We start from the raw sequence: 15,692 nt of genomic DNA on the forward strand, positions 1-15,692 counted from the left end.
GCCTTAGTACTTCAAAATGGATTCAATTCAATATTAAAAACAGAAGATATTGGAGAAAAATTAGACCATTCAGTCTAAGAAGTCTGCTCAGCCATTTAGTCATGACAGATTTAGATTTTATTTTCTTGCCTTCTCCACATAACCTTAGACACCCTTACAAATCAATAATCTATCAACCTCCACTTTAAATATATTCAGTGACTTGGCCTGCACAACTGTCTGTGGTAATAAATTCCACAAATTTACCACACTCCGGCAAAAGATATTCCTCCTCATCTCTGCTCTAACGGGGCGTCCTTCTTTTTGAGGTTGAGCCTTCTCGTTGTAGACTCTCCCACGTGTGGGACACACACACACACACACACACACACACACACACACACACTATAATAGTTCTGCATTGTGCATTTGAATATTGATGTTGGCAAAGAAAAATGTTACTCACAATTTCCTCTGTTCAATATATGCTTGCTTTTCTTTGAGCTCCTTCAGTGCAGCTAGTCTAAGTTCTTCCTTTCTCTTGGCCTGAATGGACACATCATAAGCTTTTGACGCTGGAAATATTGTATTTGGATTAGAATCTTCCTTTCTGAAAAATATTATAAAAGACTACATTTTTATATGAAAAATTAAAAAAGATTATCTTCAAAAAAGAAAGGAATGCAAGAACAGATGTAGATCATTCCATTCCTTGAGCCTGTTCCACCTATCCAAAAAGATCAGGGTTGATTTCTATCTAAATGCTCTCTGTCCTTCCCGCCAAGGAGAAAAGGCCAAGTTCACTCAACCTATTCTCATAAGGCATGCTCCCCAATCCAGGCAACATCCTTGTCAATCTCCCCTGCCCCCTTTCTATGGTTTCCATGTCCATCCTGTAGTGAGGCGACCAGATTTGAGCATAGTACTCCAAGTGGTGTCTGACCAGGGTCCTATATAGCTGCAACATTACCTTTTGGTTCTTAAACTGAATCCCACAATTGATGAAGGCCAATATACCGTATGCCTTCTTAACCACAGAGTCAACTGCGTAGCGGCTTTGCGTGTCCTATGGACTCGGACCCCAAGATCCCTCTGAACCTCCACACTGCCAAGAGTCTTGCCATTATTGCTATGGTCTGTCATCATATTTGGCCTGCCAAAATGAACCACCTCATACTTATCTGGGTTGAACTCCATTTGACAGCCCTCCACACTATCCACAACACCCCAACCTTTGTGTTATCAGCAAATATACTAACCCAGCCCTCCACTTCCTCATCCAAGTCATTTATAAAAATCACAAAGGGGTCCCAGAACAGATCCCTGAGGCACACCACTGGTCACTGGCCTCCATGCAGAATATGACCTGTCCACAACCACCCTTTGCCTTCTGTGGGCAAGCCAGTTCTGGATCCACAAAGCAATGTCCCCTTGGATCCCATGCCTCCTTACTTTCTCAATAAGCCTTGTATGGGGTACCTTATCACATGCCTTGCTAAAATTCATATACACTACATCTACTGCTCTACCTTCATCAATGTGTTTAGTCATATCCTCAAAAAATTCAATCAGGCTTGTAAGGCACGACCTGCCCTTGCCAAAGCCATGCTGACTATTCCTAATCACACCTCTCCAAATGTTCATAAATCCTGCCTCTCAGGATCTTCTACATCAACTTATCAACTACTGAAGTAAGACTCACTGGTCTATATTTCCTGGGCTATCCCTATTCCCTTTCTTGAATAAGGGAACAACATCCACAACCCTCCAATCCTCCGGAACCTCCCCCGTCCCCATTGAAGATGTAAAGATCATTGCCAGAGGCTCAGAAATCTCCTCCCTCACCTGCCACAGTAGCCTTAGGTACATCTCATCCGGTCCTGGTGACTTATCCAACTTGATGCTTTCCAAAAAAGCTCCAGTACATGGTCTTCCATAACATCTACATGCTCAAGCTTTTCAGTCTACAGCAAGTCATCCCTACAATCACCAAGATCCTTTTCTGTTGTGAATACTGAAGCAAAGTATTCATTAAATACCTCTGCCATCTCCTCTGGTTCCAAACACACTTCTCCACTGTCACACTTGATTGGTCCTATTCTCTCATGTCTTATCCTCTTGCTCTTCACCTACTTGAAGAACACCTTAGGGTTTTCCTTAACCCTGTCTGCCAAGGCCTTCTCATGGCCCCTTCTGGTTCTCCTAATTTCATTCTTAAGCTCCTTCCTGTTAATAAATCTTTAAACTCTTCTTCTTGACTAGATTTACAAAGCCTTTGTACACCACGGTTCCTGTACCCTACCACCCTTTCCCTGTTTAACTGGAATGTACCTATGCAGAACCCCACGCAAATATCCCCTGAACATTTGCCGCATTTCTTCCATACGTTTCCCTGAAAACATCTGTCTCTAAATCATGTTTCCATGCCAGATAGCCTCATATTTCCCCTTACTCCAATTAAACATTTCCCTAACTTGTCTGTTCCACAGTAGCCTCTTCAATGCGATGGTAAAGGAGATAGAATTGTGACCACCATCTCCAAAATGCTCTCCCACTGAGAGACCTGACACCTGATCTGGTTCATTTCCCAATACCAGATCAAGTACAGCCTCTCCTTTTGTCGGCTTATCTACATATTGTGTCAGGAAACCTTCCTGAACACACCTAACAAACTCTACCCCATCTAAACCCTTTGCTCTAGGGAGATGCCAATCAATATTTAGGAAATTAAAATCTCCCACCACAACAACCCTTTTATTATTACACCTTTGCAGAATCTGTCAACCTATCTGCTCTTTGATATCCCTGTTACTATTGGGTGGTCTATAAAAAATACCCAGTAGAGTTATTGACCCCTTCCTGTTTCTAACATCCACCCACAGAGACTCCGTAGACAATCCCTCCATGACTTCCACCTTTACTACAGCCACAACACTATCTCTGTTCAACAGTGCCACGCTCCCAACTCTTTTGCCTCCCTCCCTGTCCTTTCTGAAACATCTAAAGCTTGGCACTTTAAGTAGCCATTCCAAGTCTCTGTAATGGCCACGACATCATAGCTCCAGGTGCTCATCCACACTCTAAGGTCATCCACTTTATTCACAATACTCCTTGCATTAAAATGGACACATCTCAAACCATCGGTCTGAGTGTATCCCTTCTCTATCACCTGCCTATCCTCCCTTTTGCTTTGTCTCCGAGCTTTCTCTATTTGTGAGCTAACCTCCCTTTCCTCTGTCACTTCAGTTCAGTTCCCATCCCCAGCAATTCTAGTTTAAACTCTTCCCAACAGCCTTTGCAAACCTCCCCACCAGGATATTGGTTCCCCTCAAATTCAAGTGCAACCTGTCCTTTTTTGTACATGTCACACCTGCCCCAGAAGAGGTCCCAATGATCCAGAATTCTGAATCCCTGCCCACTGCTCCAATCCTTCAGCCATACATTTATCTTCCACCTTATTCCATTCCTATACCCACTGTCACGTGGCACAGGCAGTAATTCTGAGATTACTACCTTTGAGGTCCTGCTTCTCAACTTCCTTCCTAACTCCCTGTAGACTGCTTTCAGGACCTCCTCCCTTTTCCTACTTATGTCGTTGGTACCAATATGTATCATGACCTCTGGCTGTTCTCCTTCCCACTTAAAGATATTGTGGGCACGATCAGAAATATCCCAGACCCTGGCACCTGGGAGGCAAACTACCATCCGCGTTTCTTTCCTGCATCCACATAATCACCTGTCTGACCCCTAACTATAGAGTCCCCTATCACTACTACCATCCTCTTTCTTTCCCTACCTTTCTAAGCCACAGGGCTAGACTCTGTGGCAGAGGTACAACCAGTGTTGCTTTCCCCATGTAGGCTGTCTCCCTCATCCGCACTCAAATAGCAGTACTTATTGTTAAGGGGGACAGCCACTGGGGTACTCTCTAGCACCTGCTCCTTGCCCTCCCCTCTCCTGACTATTACCCACTTATCTGTCTCCCCAGGCCCCAGAGTGACTGCCTGCATATAGCTCCTCTCTGTCACCTCCTCACTCTCTGTGTCAGATGGTCATCAAGCTGCATCACCAGTTCCCTAACGTGGTCCCCAAGGAGCTGCAGCTCGACACACCTGGTGCAGATGTGGCCATCCAGGGGGCTGGGAGTCTCCAGGACCTCCCAAATCCGACACTGAGCACAGAAAACTGGCCTCACACACATTCTTTCCACCTGTATTCTAATCAGATAACCTACCTCGCATCAACCCTTTATCGCTGAAGTTCCGTTGAGATGTCAATTCAAATCACCAGCCTGTCCACAAAAAAAGGGCTTTGATTACAAAAGCAACCCAAAACACAATATACTGCATGTGGGTTGACCTACTTAATTTTTATAACACAGGCGATGCCCATTTATCCCAATCTGCAACCCATGAAATTCCATCAGTCCTAGTCTCCCCCTACCTTATTTTTCTGTAGTCTGAAAGCATATTCCAGACCATAAGACATAGGAGTAGAATTCGGCCATTCAGTCTATCACATCTGTTCTGCCATTCCATCACGGCTGAATTATTATCCCTCTCAAACCCATTTTCCTGTCTTCCCCACATAACCTTTGACATATTGGCTAATCAAGAACCTATTAACCCCCACTTTAAATATATCTAATGACTTGGCATCCACAGCCATTAGTAGTAATGAATTCCACAGATTCACTACCCTCTGGCTAAATACATTCCTCATCTCTGTTCAAAATGGGTATCCCTCTGTCCTCTGGTCCTAGACTCCAGCACTACAGGAAACATCCTTGCTACATTCTCTCTAGGCCTTTCAATATATAATAGGTTTCAATGAGATCCCCCCAACTCACTCTTCTAAATTCCAGCGAGTACAGGGTCAGAGCCATCAAATGCTCCTCATACGTTAACCCCTTTGATTCCCAGAATCGTTCTTGTAAGCCTCCTCTAGACCCTCTCCAATTCCAGCATAACTTTTCTTACAACTACTCACAATACTCCAAGTTGTCTGATCAATGCTTTACAGAGCCTCAGTATTACATCCTTGCTTTTTTTCTTCTAGCTCTCTTGAAATGAATGTGAACATTACATTTGCCTTCCTTACCACCAACTCAACCTGCAAAGTAACCTTTAGGAAATCCTGATGAGGACTCCCAAGTCCTTTTCATTTTTATTTTTTAAATTTTCTCCCCATTTAGAAAATAGTCAACATCTTGGACACAACAGGTAGAGATGCTGTAAATCCAGACCAAAACACACAATGTATTAGAGGAGCTCAGCAGATCAGGCAGCGTCTATGGTTGGGAATAAGCAATCAATATTTTGAGCCAAGACCCCTTCATCAGGACTGGAAAGGAAGGGTGAAGAAGTCAGAATAAGAAGGCGAGGAGGGAAGGAAGTAGTACAAGGTGGTAGGTGATAGATGAAACTTGGAGAGGGGGGTGAAACAAAGAGATAGGAAGTTGATTGGTGGATGAGATAAAGGGATGGAGAAGGCAGAATCTGACAGGGGAGATCAGAAGTCCATGGAAGAAAGGAGAAAGAGAAGGGAAGGAACACCAGAGAGAGGTGATAGGCAGGTAAGAAGAGAATGTACGAGAGGGAAACAAGAATGGGGAATGGTGAATGGGGGGGGGGGGGTGAAATTACCAGAAGTTCATGAAATCAATGTTCATGCCATCACAGTTGGCAGCTACCCAGATGGAATATAAGGTGTTGCTTCTCTAACCTGAGTGTGGTCTCATTGTGGCAGTAGAGGAGGCCAAGGACACATATGTCGGAATGTGAAGAAATGGGTAGCCACCAGGAAATCCCACTTTTTGTGGCAGTTAGAGTGAAGGTGCTTGATGAAGCAGTCTCCCAATCTATCTCGGATCTCTCTGATACACAGGAGACTACACCAGGAGCACAGGATACAGTAGATGACCCCAACAGATTCACTGTTGAAGTGTTGTCTCATTTGAAAGACTGTTAGGGGCCCTGAATGGTAGTGAGGGAGGTGGTGTAGGGGCAGATGCGGCTCTTGTTCTGCTTGCAAGGAGAAGTGCAGGATGGGAGATCAGTGGGGACAAGGGAGTCGCATAGGAAGAGATCCCTATGGAGGGAAAGATGTGCTTGGTAGTGAGATCCCGTTGGAGATGGCGTAAGTTACAGAGAATTATGTGCTCGATGTGGAGATTTGTGTGGTTGTAGGTTAGGACAAGAGGAACCCCATCCCTAGTGTGGTGGTGGGAGGATGGAGTTAGAGCAGATGTGTGTGAAATGGAAGAGATGTGGGTGAAGCAGCGCTGATTTTGGAGGAAGGGAAGCCCCTTTCTTTGAAGGAGATCTCAATTTTTCTGGAATGAAAAGCTTCTTCCTGAGAACAGATGCAACATAGATGGAGGAACTGTGAAAAAGGAATGCTTTTTTAAAAAAAAAGGGTGGGAAGAGGTATAGTCAAGATAGCTGCAATAATCAGAGGGCTTATAAAAAATATTAGTAGATAGACTCTCCAGAGATAGAGACAGAGAGGTTGATAAAGGGAAGAGAGATGTCCTCTCTTTTGCTTTTACGTTGTCTTTGACTTCACTTGTCAGCCACAGTTGCACCATTGTGCCTTTAGGATACTTGCACATCTTTGGGATGCATCTCCCCTACATTTTATGAATTGCTCCCAAGAAGTCCAGCCACTGCTGTTCTGCTGTCATTCCTGCTAATGTCCCCTTCCAGTCAACTTTCAATTGTTCCTCTCTCTTGCCTCTGTAATACCCTTTACTCCACTGTACCATTGATACAACTGTCTTTATACTCTCCCTCTCAAACTGCAGGATGAATTCTATCATATTATGATCATTGGCTCCAAAGGATTCCTTTACCTTAAGCTCCCTAATCAAATCTGGTTCATTACACAACACCAAATCTAGAATTCTAGAATTGCACTACTTATTTAACTATTTTAACATACACACATTCTATTAGTATGCATTAGATTGTACTGCTGTTGCAAAGACAACAAATTTATGACATATGCTGATGATATTAAACCTGATTCACTAATGGACTCAACCTCACATTCTCAAAAAAGCTATTTTGTAGGCATTCCACAAATTCCATCTCTTGGGATTCAGCATCAACCTAATTTTCCCAATCTTCCTGCATATTGAAATCCCCATGACCCTAATAACATTGCACTTTTTACATGTCTTTTCTATCTTCCATTGCTACTGTTTGGAGGCCTGTATATAACTTCCATCAGCGTCTTTTTACCCTTGCAGTTTCTTAACTCTATCCATAAGGATTCTACATCTTCCGATCCTATGTCACTTCTTTCTAAGGGTTTAATTTTATTTCTTTTTACCAACAGAGTCACCCCACCCTGCCTACCTGCCTATCACTTTGATACAATATGTATCCTTGGATGTTAAACTTCCAATTGTGATCTTCTCTTAGCCACAATTCGGTGATGCCCACAATGCCAATCTCTATCTGTGCTGCAAGATCATTTACCTATTCCTATACTAGGTGCATTCATATATAACATGTTCAGTCCTGTATTCATCACCCTTTTCAATTTTGCTCCCATGTTATACTTTAACTCAGACTATAATCTTGCACCATCATCTGCCTGTTCATCCAGTCTACTTGTACACCAACTGTCCCATCCTCAGCCCAATCACTCCAGTTCCCATCCCCCAGTCACCCTAGATTAAAGCCTTGCCAACAGCTCTAGCAAACTTGCCAGAAAGGATATTGGTTCCCCGTCGGATTCAGGTGTTATCCATCTTTCTTGTGCAGGTCATATCTTGCCCAGGGAGATCCCAATAATTCAGAAATCTGAAACCCAGTCCCATGCACCAATTCCTCAGCTACACATTCATCTGCCAAACCATCCTAGTATTTTCAATGGTGTGTGAACAGGCAGAAATCCAAAGATTACGACCCTGGAGGCCTTGCTTTTCAACTTTCTACCTAACTTCCTACATTTTCTCTTCAGGACCTCCTCCTCACTCTTACCTGTGTTATTAATGCCAGTTGTTCTCAATCCTGACACCTGGGAGGCAACGCACTATCCAGGTGTCTCTTTCACGTCCACAGAATCTCCTATCTGTTCATCTAACAATGGAATGCCTTATTATCGCACTCCTCTTCTCCTCCACCCTGACCCTTCTGAGGGATAGAGCCAGATACAGTGCTAGAGACCTGACTGCTGTGGCTTTCCTCTGCTAGGTCATCCCCCCCTCAATAGTATTCAAAGTGGTACATCGATTGTTGAGGGGAACAGCCATAGAGGTACTCTGCACTAATTGCCTAGCTTCCTTTCCCCCTCCTGATGGTTACCTGTGTCCTGCACCTGGAGTGTCACTACCTCCCTGTATGTCCTGTCAATCAGCCCCTCAGCCTCCTGAATAATCCAGAGTTCATCCATTTCCAGCTTCAATTCCTTCAGACAATCTGAAAGAAGCTGCAGCTGGATGCACTTCTTGACACTGGACAGCTCCTTGCCTTCCCACATCCTTCAAGGGGAGCATTCCACCATCCTGCCTTACATCCCCCCTGTACTCTAACTGTGCAATAAGAAAAATAAAAATAAATTTTTAATGAAAAAAATCTACTTAGAGTCTATGTCTCTCCTTGCCTCCGCCTCTAAGAGCCAAAGCTCAAGTGCCTCACTTCAACACTGGTCAATTCATACAATGTTTACTCCACTTCAACCTAACTTCTTTTTATTGGCCCTTGCCTAATTTCAAGTGCCTCAGAAACTGTGGCGTACAAAATACCGATTGCCCCCCTCACCTATTTTGAACTCTCTCTCCTGTTTTGTCTTATTCAGGAATTGTGATGAACAGAATGTACAGAACTCTCTCTCTCGTATAACCAAACTCTGGGTCATCTTTGACTCCTTTTGCTAGGAACCTACTTCAAGGAGAAATCTATCAGCAGGCTTTTGGGTAGTGGGAAGAAACTAGAGCACCCAATGGACATCCACAGTCATGGAAAGTATTTGCAATTTATATTGATAGCATCTGAAATTTGGATAAAACTCAGTCACCAGAAACCATGAGGAAGCAAAGCTAACCATGTTACTAGTTATGTTACTAGTCATGATAAAGGAGGTATATCATGCCAGCTCTTCGGCATTTTGATTCACCTCAGAATGCTGGGCACAGTTGACACGAAACCTGCACCCCGGTCTTTTCTAGATTGGAGAAATCCTTCTCTTCTCTCTTCTTGTGCTAGTTTCTGTTTCAGTATTTTGAACTGTTGCCGCTCCTTCTCATTGGAGAAATCTAAACTTGATTCCGTTCGTGCATTCAGCTGCAGTTTTTCTATCACCGGCATTTCTAAGACAGGGAAAAGAACAGCTCAATAAATTTCAATAACATTCTATGTACTATGTGAAGTGACAGCATTGAAATAAGCAGAAATTAATTTTAAACTCTTGAACAATTAGTGTAAATGACAGAAGGAAAACAGTTCCTAACTTGCTGGAATGAATACAGTGTTATTAACATATATAACTTGATGGAAGTCCAAATACAAAAGCACTTCACTGGTACTTAAGGCAATCAAGTAATATGGGGATAAGGTATGGAAGTGAATTGAATCAGAATCAGTTTTAGTAACACTGGCATATGTAATGAAATTTGTTGTTTTACGGCAGCAGTACCTTGCGATACTTAATAATAAAAACTATATCTTAAAAAATAATTATAAAAAATTAAATAAGCTGTGCAATTGTGCAGATATTCCACCTTAATGACATAACAGCGTCTAATAACTCAGAAAGATAAAACTGGACAAAGTACCGCCTTGCTACCCAACTATTAAAGCTTCTTTTGTTATTCAGATGAATCTGAAGATGAAGGATGACTCACTTTCTACTCTAGGTCGGTAAAGCACTAGGTAAGTGCCTATGTGCCAATACTTTTATAATAGGCTGCCCATTGCACATCTACCACACACCCTAAACAGATTGAATGGCATGACGACCAATACAATATGAGATTATATTTAATTGAACAGACTCAGTACTTACATTTATGTGGACACAGACTGTAAGCATTCTCAGATCAATTTTGATCTCATAGACACACACTCTTATCCACAACTTCTTCCTTGGTCTTCCTTCACTAATTTTCTACCACCTTCAATTCCTCCTTCCTCTAATTGTCTTTTGTCTTCCTCCATTCTACTCCTTTCTCTTCACTCACCACCTCTTTCTTTTTCTGAAGGACATGTTACTGCAGGTGTGGTTGGTCAGTGAACTTGATTCTATTAGGACAAATGACAGTCTGCATCTCATTGACAGTGAGAAAGAGGAGAAAGAACTGCCCTATAATAAGAGGAAAACTTTATATTCTGTAATTGACTTACATCTGTGGTTAAGTAATACATCAATTGTTCATTTCTTTCTATTGATGCTGCCTGACCTGGTGAGTTCCTCCAGCACTGTGTGTTTTATTCAAGACTTCCAGTGTCTGCAGAGTTTCATGACAAGGTTTTTTTTAAAACAAATACTTCATTTCTCTTTCTAATGAGTACCACAGCTTTAAGAGTTTTGCAAAAATTTGGCTGGCTCGAAACCCTCTCCACACGGAAATATTTGGGTTAACGCAAGCTTTTCAACTGATATCACTGCTATGGAAATAAAGCTCAACTTACAAAATATATTACCTGATGATATTTAGAAAAGAGACTTTCAAAGCTGACATGAAAATGTACGAAGACAATTGTTTACCCAAGCCAACAATCAACAGCATTTTGCGCAGCTGTCAGGATGTTAGATTATCATGGGAAATCAAAAAATAGCAGGAGCAGGCAATTTGGGTCTTTTAGTTTGTTCCACCATTCAATACAATCATAGCTGATAATCTGTCTCAATAGCATTTTCTACTCTCTCTCTCCCTTCCCCCATGTTCTTTGATACTTTTTGAGCCCAGGCATCTATCATTCCTAAATTTCTTATTTTGTGATTTGAGACTATCGTATCATTTATCGGAACCATCCTTCCTGCTTCTAGTCTGGTTAATCCTGTAAGAATATTGTGTTTCAAATAAATTTTCTCAATTAGATTACACTCAGTGGTCACATTATTCTGTGCACCTGCTTATTAATACAAGTACCTAACCAGTGGCAGCAACTCAATGCATACGGACATAGTCAAGAGGTACATTTATTGTTCAGACCAAATATCAGAATGGGGAAGAAATATGATTTAAATGACATTGACCATAGAATTATTGTTGGTGTCAGACAGGGTGGTTTGACCATCTCAGAAGCTGCTCAACTCCTGGAAGTTTCACGCACAGCATGCTCTCTCGAGTTTACTCTAGAGTTTGGTGTGCAAAACAAGAAACATCCAGTGAGCGGCAGCTCTATGGGTGAAAGTGTCTTGTTAATCAGAGTGGCCAGAGGAGAGTCGTCAGACTAGTTCAAGCTGACAGGAAGGCAACAGTAATTCAGCTAACCATGCATCACCGCAGTGGTGTGCAGAAAAGCATCTCTGAATGCACACATCAAACTTAGAAGTAGATGGGCTACGATAGCAGAAGACCAGAAACATACACTCACCACAAAAGTCAGAAGGATCAAACAAAAGCTCTAAAATTCTCTTGATGTTATCATATAAATATTTATTCAAGTTAGCTTTACAGTTTTCCACTCCATTTCCACGTTTTAGCCTTCTATGGTAGCTGATGAAGAGCAGTTAGGTGGTGGCGATGGTGGTATGTAATTGAAGAATAAGTTAAGCAGCGAAGCACAACAAGAAACATATCTTTGTCATCTGGATTCCTTCATTATTGCTCTTGCGGCCATATTTTCCTCTTATCTATTTTAACTCATCATCACTCGCCATAGGTTGTATGAAGACACAACTACTCTTCTGAAGGTAGAACCTCTTCAGCATTTTTGCTACAATCCTTATGTGTTTACCAACAGAATTCATTTCTTAAAGGATATCCCCTTGATAAAAGAGGGAGTGGGAAACATATTTTTATTCATTTCAGCTTGAAATATTTTAGGGGTAATTTGACCCCACTTGCCAACTTCCAGGAGGCAGAGCTTCTGAATTGGTCAAATCCATATTTAATTGAACAGTGATTCATGATAGTTTAAGCTTAGAGAATGTTTCTATCTGCAGATTGGCAGAAATCAATTCAGTGAGATGTAGGCAATGAATATTGTTCATTGTCAACCATTAGTGTTTCAAGTGACCTTACAACACCTGCAAAGCTCTACTGCTTGGGTTGAAGTCAGAACTGAAACTGTCAACTCCCAATTCCCTCTCCAAAGCCCACTTTAGACAACATGTATGCATACGTTCAATATTCTGTCACAGAATTTCTTCTGATCCAATACGATGAGACACATGTCCATCCCATCTCCTCTCTTGTGTCTCACACAGTGGCAATAGTTTCCCTGAGCAGCACAACACACTATAATTTTCCTGCTACCATATGAATCCCCTGAGCGCTCTGGACTCAATTAGCATTGGACAGAAACTTGTAATCCACATTGAATAGTGAGATGGTCACTAATTTCTGATGCCCTCCCTCTCCCTCTTCTGCAGTTGATGAGGATGATGATGCACTTCTTCAAGATTCTGGCATGCTGCAAACTAGAATAATAGCCTTACACACTTTCTGGAGGTCCAGTTCTATAGAGCCCAGTACAAATTAGCTGGTAAGCTGTCAATTCCTGGAGTGTCATTTACCTCCTGATTCCATGGTCTGTCCGGTCTCTCCCACTCCATGTTACTCATGGGGGTTGATTTTGAAAGACCAGTGATTGCTTCAAAATAAAAATACAACACACAGGAAACATGGCACTGAAAGCAGCACAGAAAGGCCCTTGCAAAGAGCACAGATGCTTAATACAAGCACCAGAATACATACTGGTGAAAATAATGAGGTTATGCCATAGCAAGAATGCTTCTGAGCAATACTTAGGATATAGTAGTAATGTCAGATTTAAATAATTTGGCTGTCATAGGAGCATAACAACCACCCGCATCCAAGACCATTCATCAAAATTAATTGCATTTTTCTTGTCATTAGCATTTTTGAAAACAGACTTGGTATAAAGCTGCAGCTATCAACTCAAATAGGAGTCTGAAGGAAAGAGATGATTAACATTAAATCTCTTTGGTCTGAATTTCATTTTAGGCATAACATTCATGGAGAGGTGTTTTTTTAAATATAAGTTATTAAATTAATATAAATAGGTTACAATTGTCAAAATTATCTTTCAATACTATGAAGACAATGGAATGAATGAAAATGAATGAAACCAAGGCTGAAATAAAATTACATGGTGTATTTGGCAATTAGAAATACAGATAGTTAAAAATTCAAATTACACAGTATCTGAGTTTTGAGCTTCTGGCTACTGGTGTTGTATGATCCCTTAATTTGAATTTTTCAACTCACTGCTAACAATCATTTTGCTCCACACTTCACTGACAGACTTTCTAGGTCGAATTCCCCTGTCAACCTTTCTCCTGTATTCGTCATAGATAATTTGTGCCTCTTGCTGCAATGTAGTAGCAATTCCTGTTCAAAATTGAAACAAATAACCTTCTATTAAAGTTGATATATAAAACAACATTACCTTAGCCAACTCCATTTACACAAAATCAATTTTAACGTCATGACAATTTTAGTACCATATCCAAAATTAAAAATAGGTAGATGTGGAATACTGATAATTAATATGCTTTATTAACTGTACATGGCATGATAAATATGTAGGGCTTTCAGTACCATTAACTGTGGTGTTAACCGGTCAGGCTAACAAAATGGCTTCTCTGTATTGCTATAATGAAATTGCTTCTCTGTAATGTTACTTAATGCTGTAATGGGTTTCTGTGGCTAGGATGTTTGGGTTATAACTGAGGGGGGAACTAACCAATGGAGAATTGTTACACTACCTTGTCCGTGTGAGCTGAGCGGGAGTTCGTGGTCTTTTTCGAGAGGCAAGCAAGGAGGACGGACATGTGAGGAGCGGACAGTGGTTCCAAGGCAGCAGATACTGGACGTCGTTGGTTTGGACAGTGGCCAAACGCTTGGAAGGTCGTTGTGGATGGAACTGGGGGTGTGAGCTCCAACATATTAAAATATTATGTGCACAAACTAATAAACTTACTGATTTGGTACCTTTAGGTCATCTGTTTCTACCATCCCATCACTAAGATATAACTATTAAGTTGCAATTATTTACTAGCCTTTGGTGCATTGTTTGATATTTGTGTTGCGAGCGTGTACTGGGAGACATTACACTGTATCTACACCAAAGTATTGCACTGTTGGCGGGGCGAGGGCGGTTCACCCTAGGCGTATGGGGGTAAATTGGGGGCACAGGCATTACAATAAACAAAATTTCACACAAATTTCCACAGCAACAATTTCAAATGTACTAATGACATCAAAGACTCATTTTCTTCCATAATTATTACGCAATTTGTACCAAGAAAACAATTTAATTTGCTATCACTTTTCTCACATTATTAATGCAATTTTCAGAAGAAATATTTATGTAAATATTTAAGTAATTTATCTCAGTTATCCAGACATGATAAAAGAAGATTTTGATTGTATTTGATCAAGCTTAGTGTTACCTTATTTATTATTCCAGTGAACATTTTGTGACAGGTCTAACATAGCATAGGATCCATCGACAGATACTGAGTACTGGGAAATCTCAACAAGCTCAAACTCCATCATTAGTCAAAATTTGTCAGCAGGTTTGAAATTTCGGCACAAAACTATCAATACTGCTTGTAGTTGCAGGAACGCCATGGAACTGACAGCACCTACCAGAAAGACTCAGCCCAGTGATACTGAGATACATCCTAGGACGGGGGTCGGCAACCCGCGGCTCCGGAGCCACATGCGGCTCTTTTACCTCTGTGCTGCGGCTCCCTGTTGCTTTGGGAAATAATTGGTCTTTTGCAGCATCCGCGCCCATGGGGGCCAGGTTGAGGGAGGCTTAAAAGCAAGGCTGTTTAGTTTGAATAAAGTTATTCGACTGCAGTTTACTGACTGCGTGAGCACACCGCTACAACGTGTTTTTATCGCTATTAATATACGTCACCACTGCCAATACCTGACACCCGTCAGTGCGCGATTTCTTTAATTTTTCGATCCAAGGTAGGCCAACTATGGAGAATTCTAAAAAAAAGAAAAGTGACTGAAGAAAACAGAACGTTTAATGATACGTGGACAGATTCATTTGCTTTCACTGCTGACAAGACTGGTTTACCGGTATGCTTAATATGCAATGAGAAACTAGCAAACAACAAAAAGTCAAATGTTGCAAAGCATTTCTAGAATAAACACGCAGCCTTTGCTCAAAAATATCTGGATGGAGATGAGAGAAAAAAAGCCGTATCGGAACTGATGCGGAAGGTTGATCTGAGCAAAAATCATTTCAAGCAATGGATGAAGTCCGGAAAACCAACGACATACGCTAGTTATATTGCCGCTTAGGAAATAGTCAGGCACGGGAAGCAGTTTACAGATGGTGAATATATAAAAGAATCTTTCATTAAGATTTCAGAACATCTATTCACGGACTTTAAAAACAAGAGTGAAATTGTGCAGAAAATCAGGGATATGCCCCTCTCTGTAAAGACTGTCAAAGACAGAACCATAAAAATGGCAGAAGACATCACAAGACAGCAAATTAAAGACATCAATTCAGCTGTGGCCTACTCGATTGCCTGTGACGAGTCTA

At 41.5% G+C, this 15,692-nt stretch overlaps 1 protein-coding gene across 1 annotated transcript in view; it reads right to left on the bottom strand.

Moving 5' to 3' along the window:
• LOC132379574 (leucine-rich repeat-containing protein 27-like) overlaps positions 1 to 15,692 on the bottom strand; it is a 73,561-nt gene that overhangs the window by 21,882 nt on the left and 35,987 nt on the right. The window contains exons 5-6 of the mRNA XM_059947638.1: positions 9,106 to 9,298; positions 446 to 589 (exon numbers count right to left, since the gene is read on the bottom strand). Coding sequence (XP_059803621.1) covers positions 446 to 589; positions 9,106 to 9,298 — 337 coding nt within the window. The remainder of the gene's footprint in view (positions 1 to 445; positions 590 to 9,105; positions 9,299 to 15,692) is intronic.

The sequence above is a fragment of the Hypanus sabinus genome, chromosome 22, assembly GCF_030144855.1.
Source record: "Hypanus sabinus isolate sHypSab1 chromosome 22, sHypSab1.hap1, whole genome shotgun sequence".
Taxonomy (NCBI): Eukaryota; Metazoa; Chordata; class Chondrichthyes; order Myliobatiformes; family Dasyatidae; genus Hypanus; species Hypanus sabinus.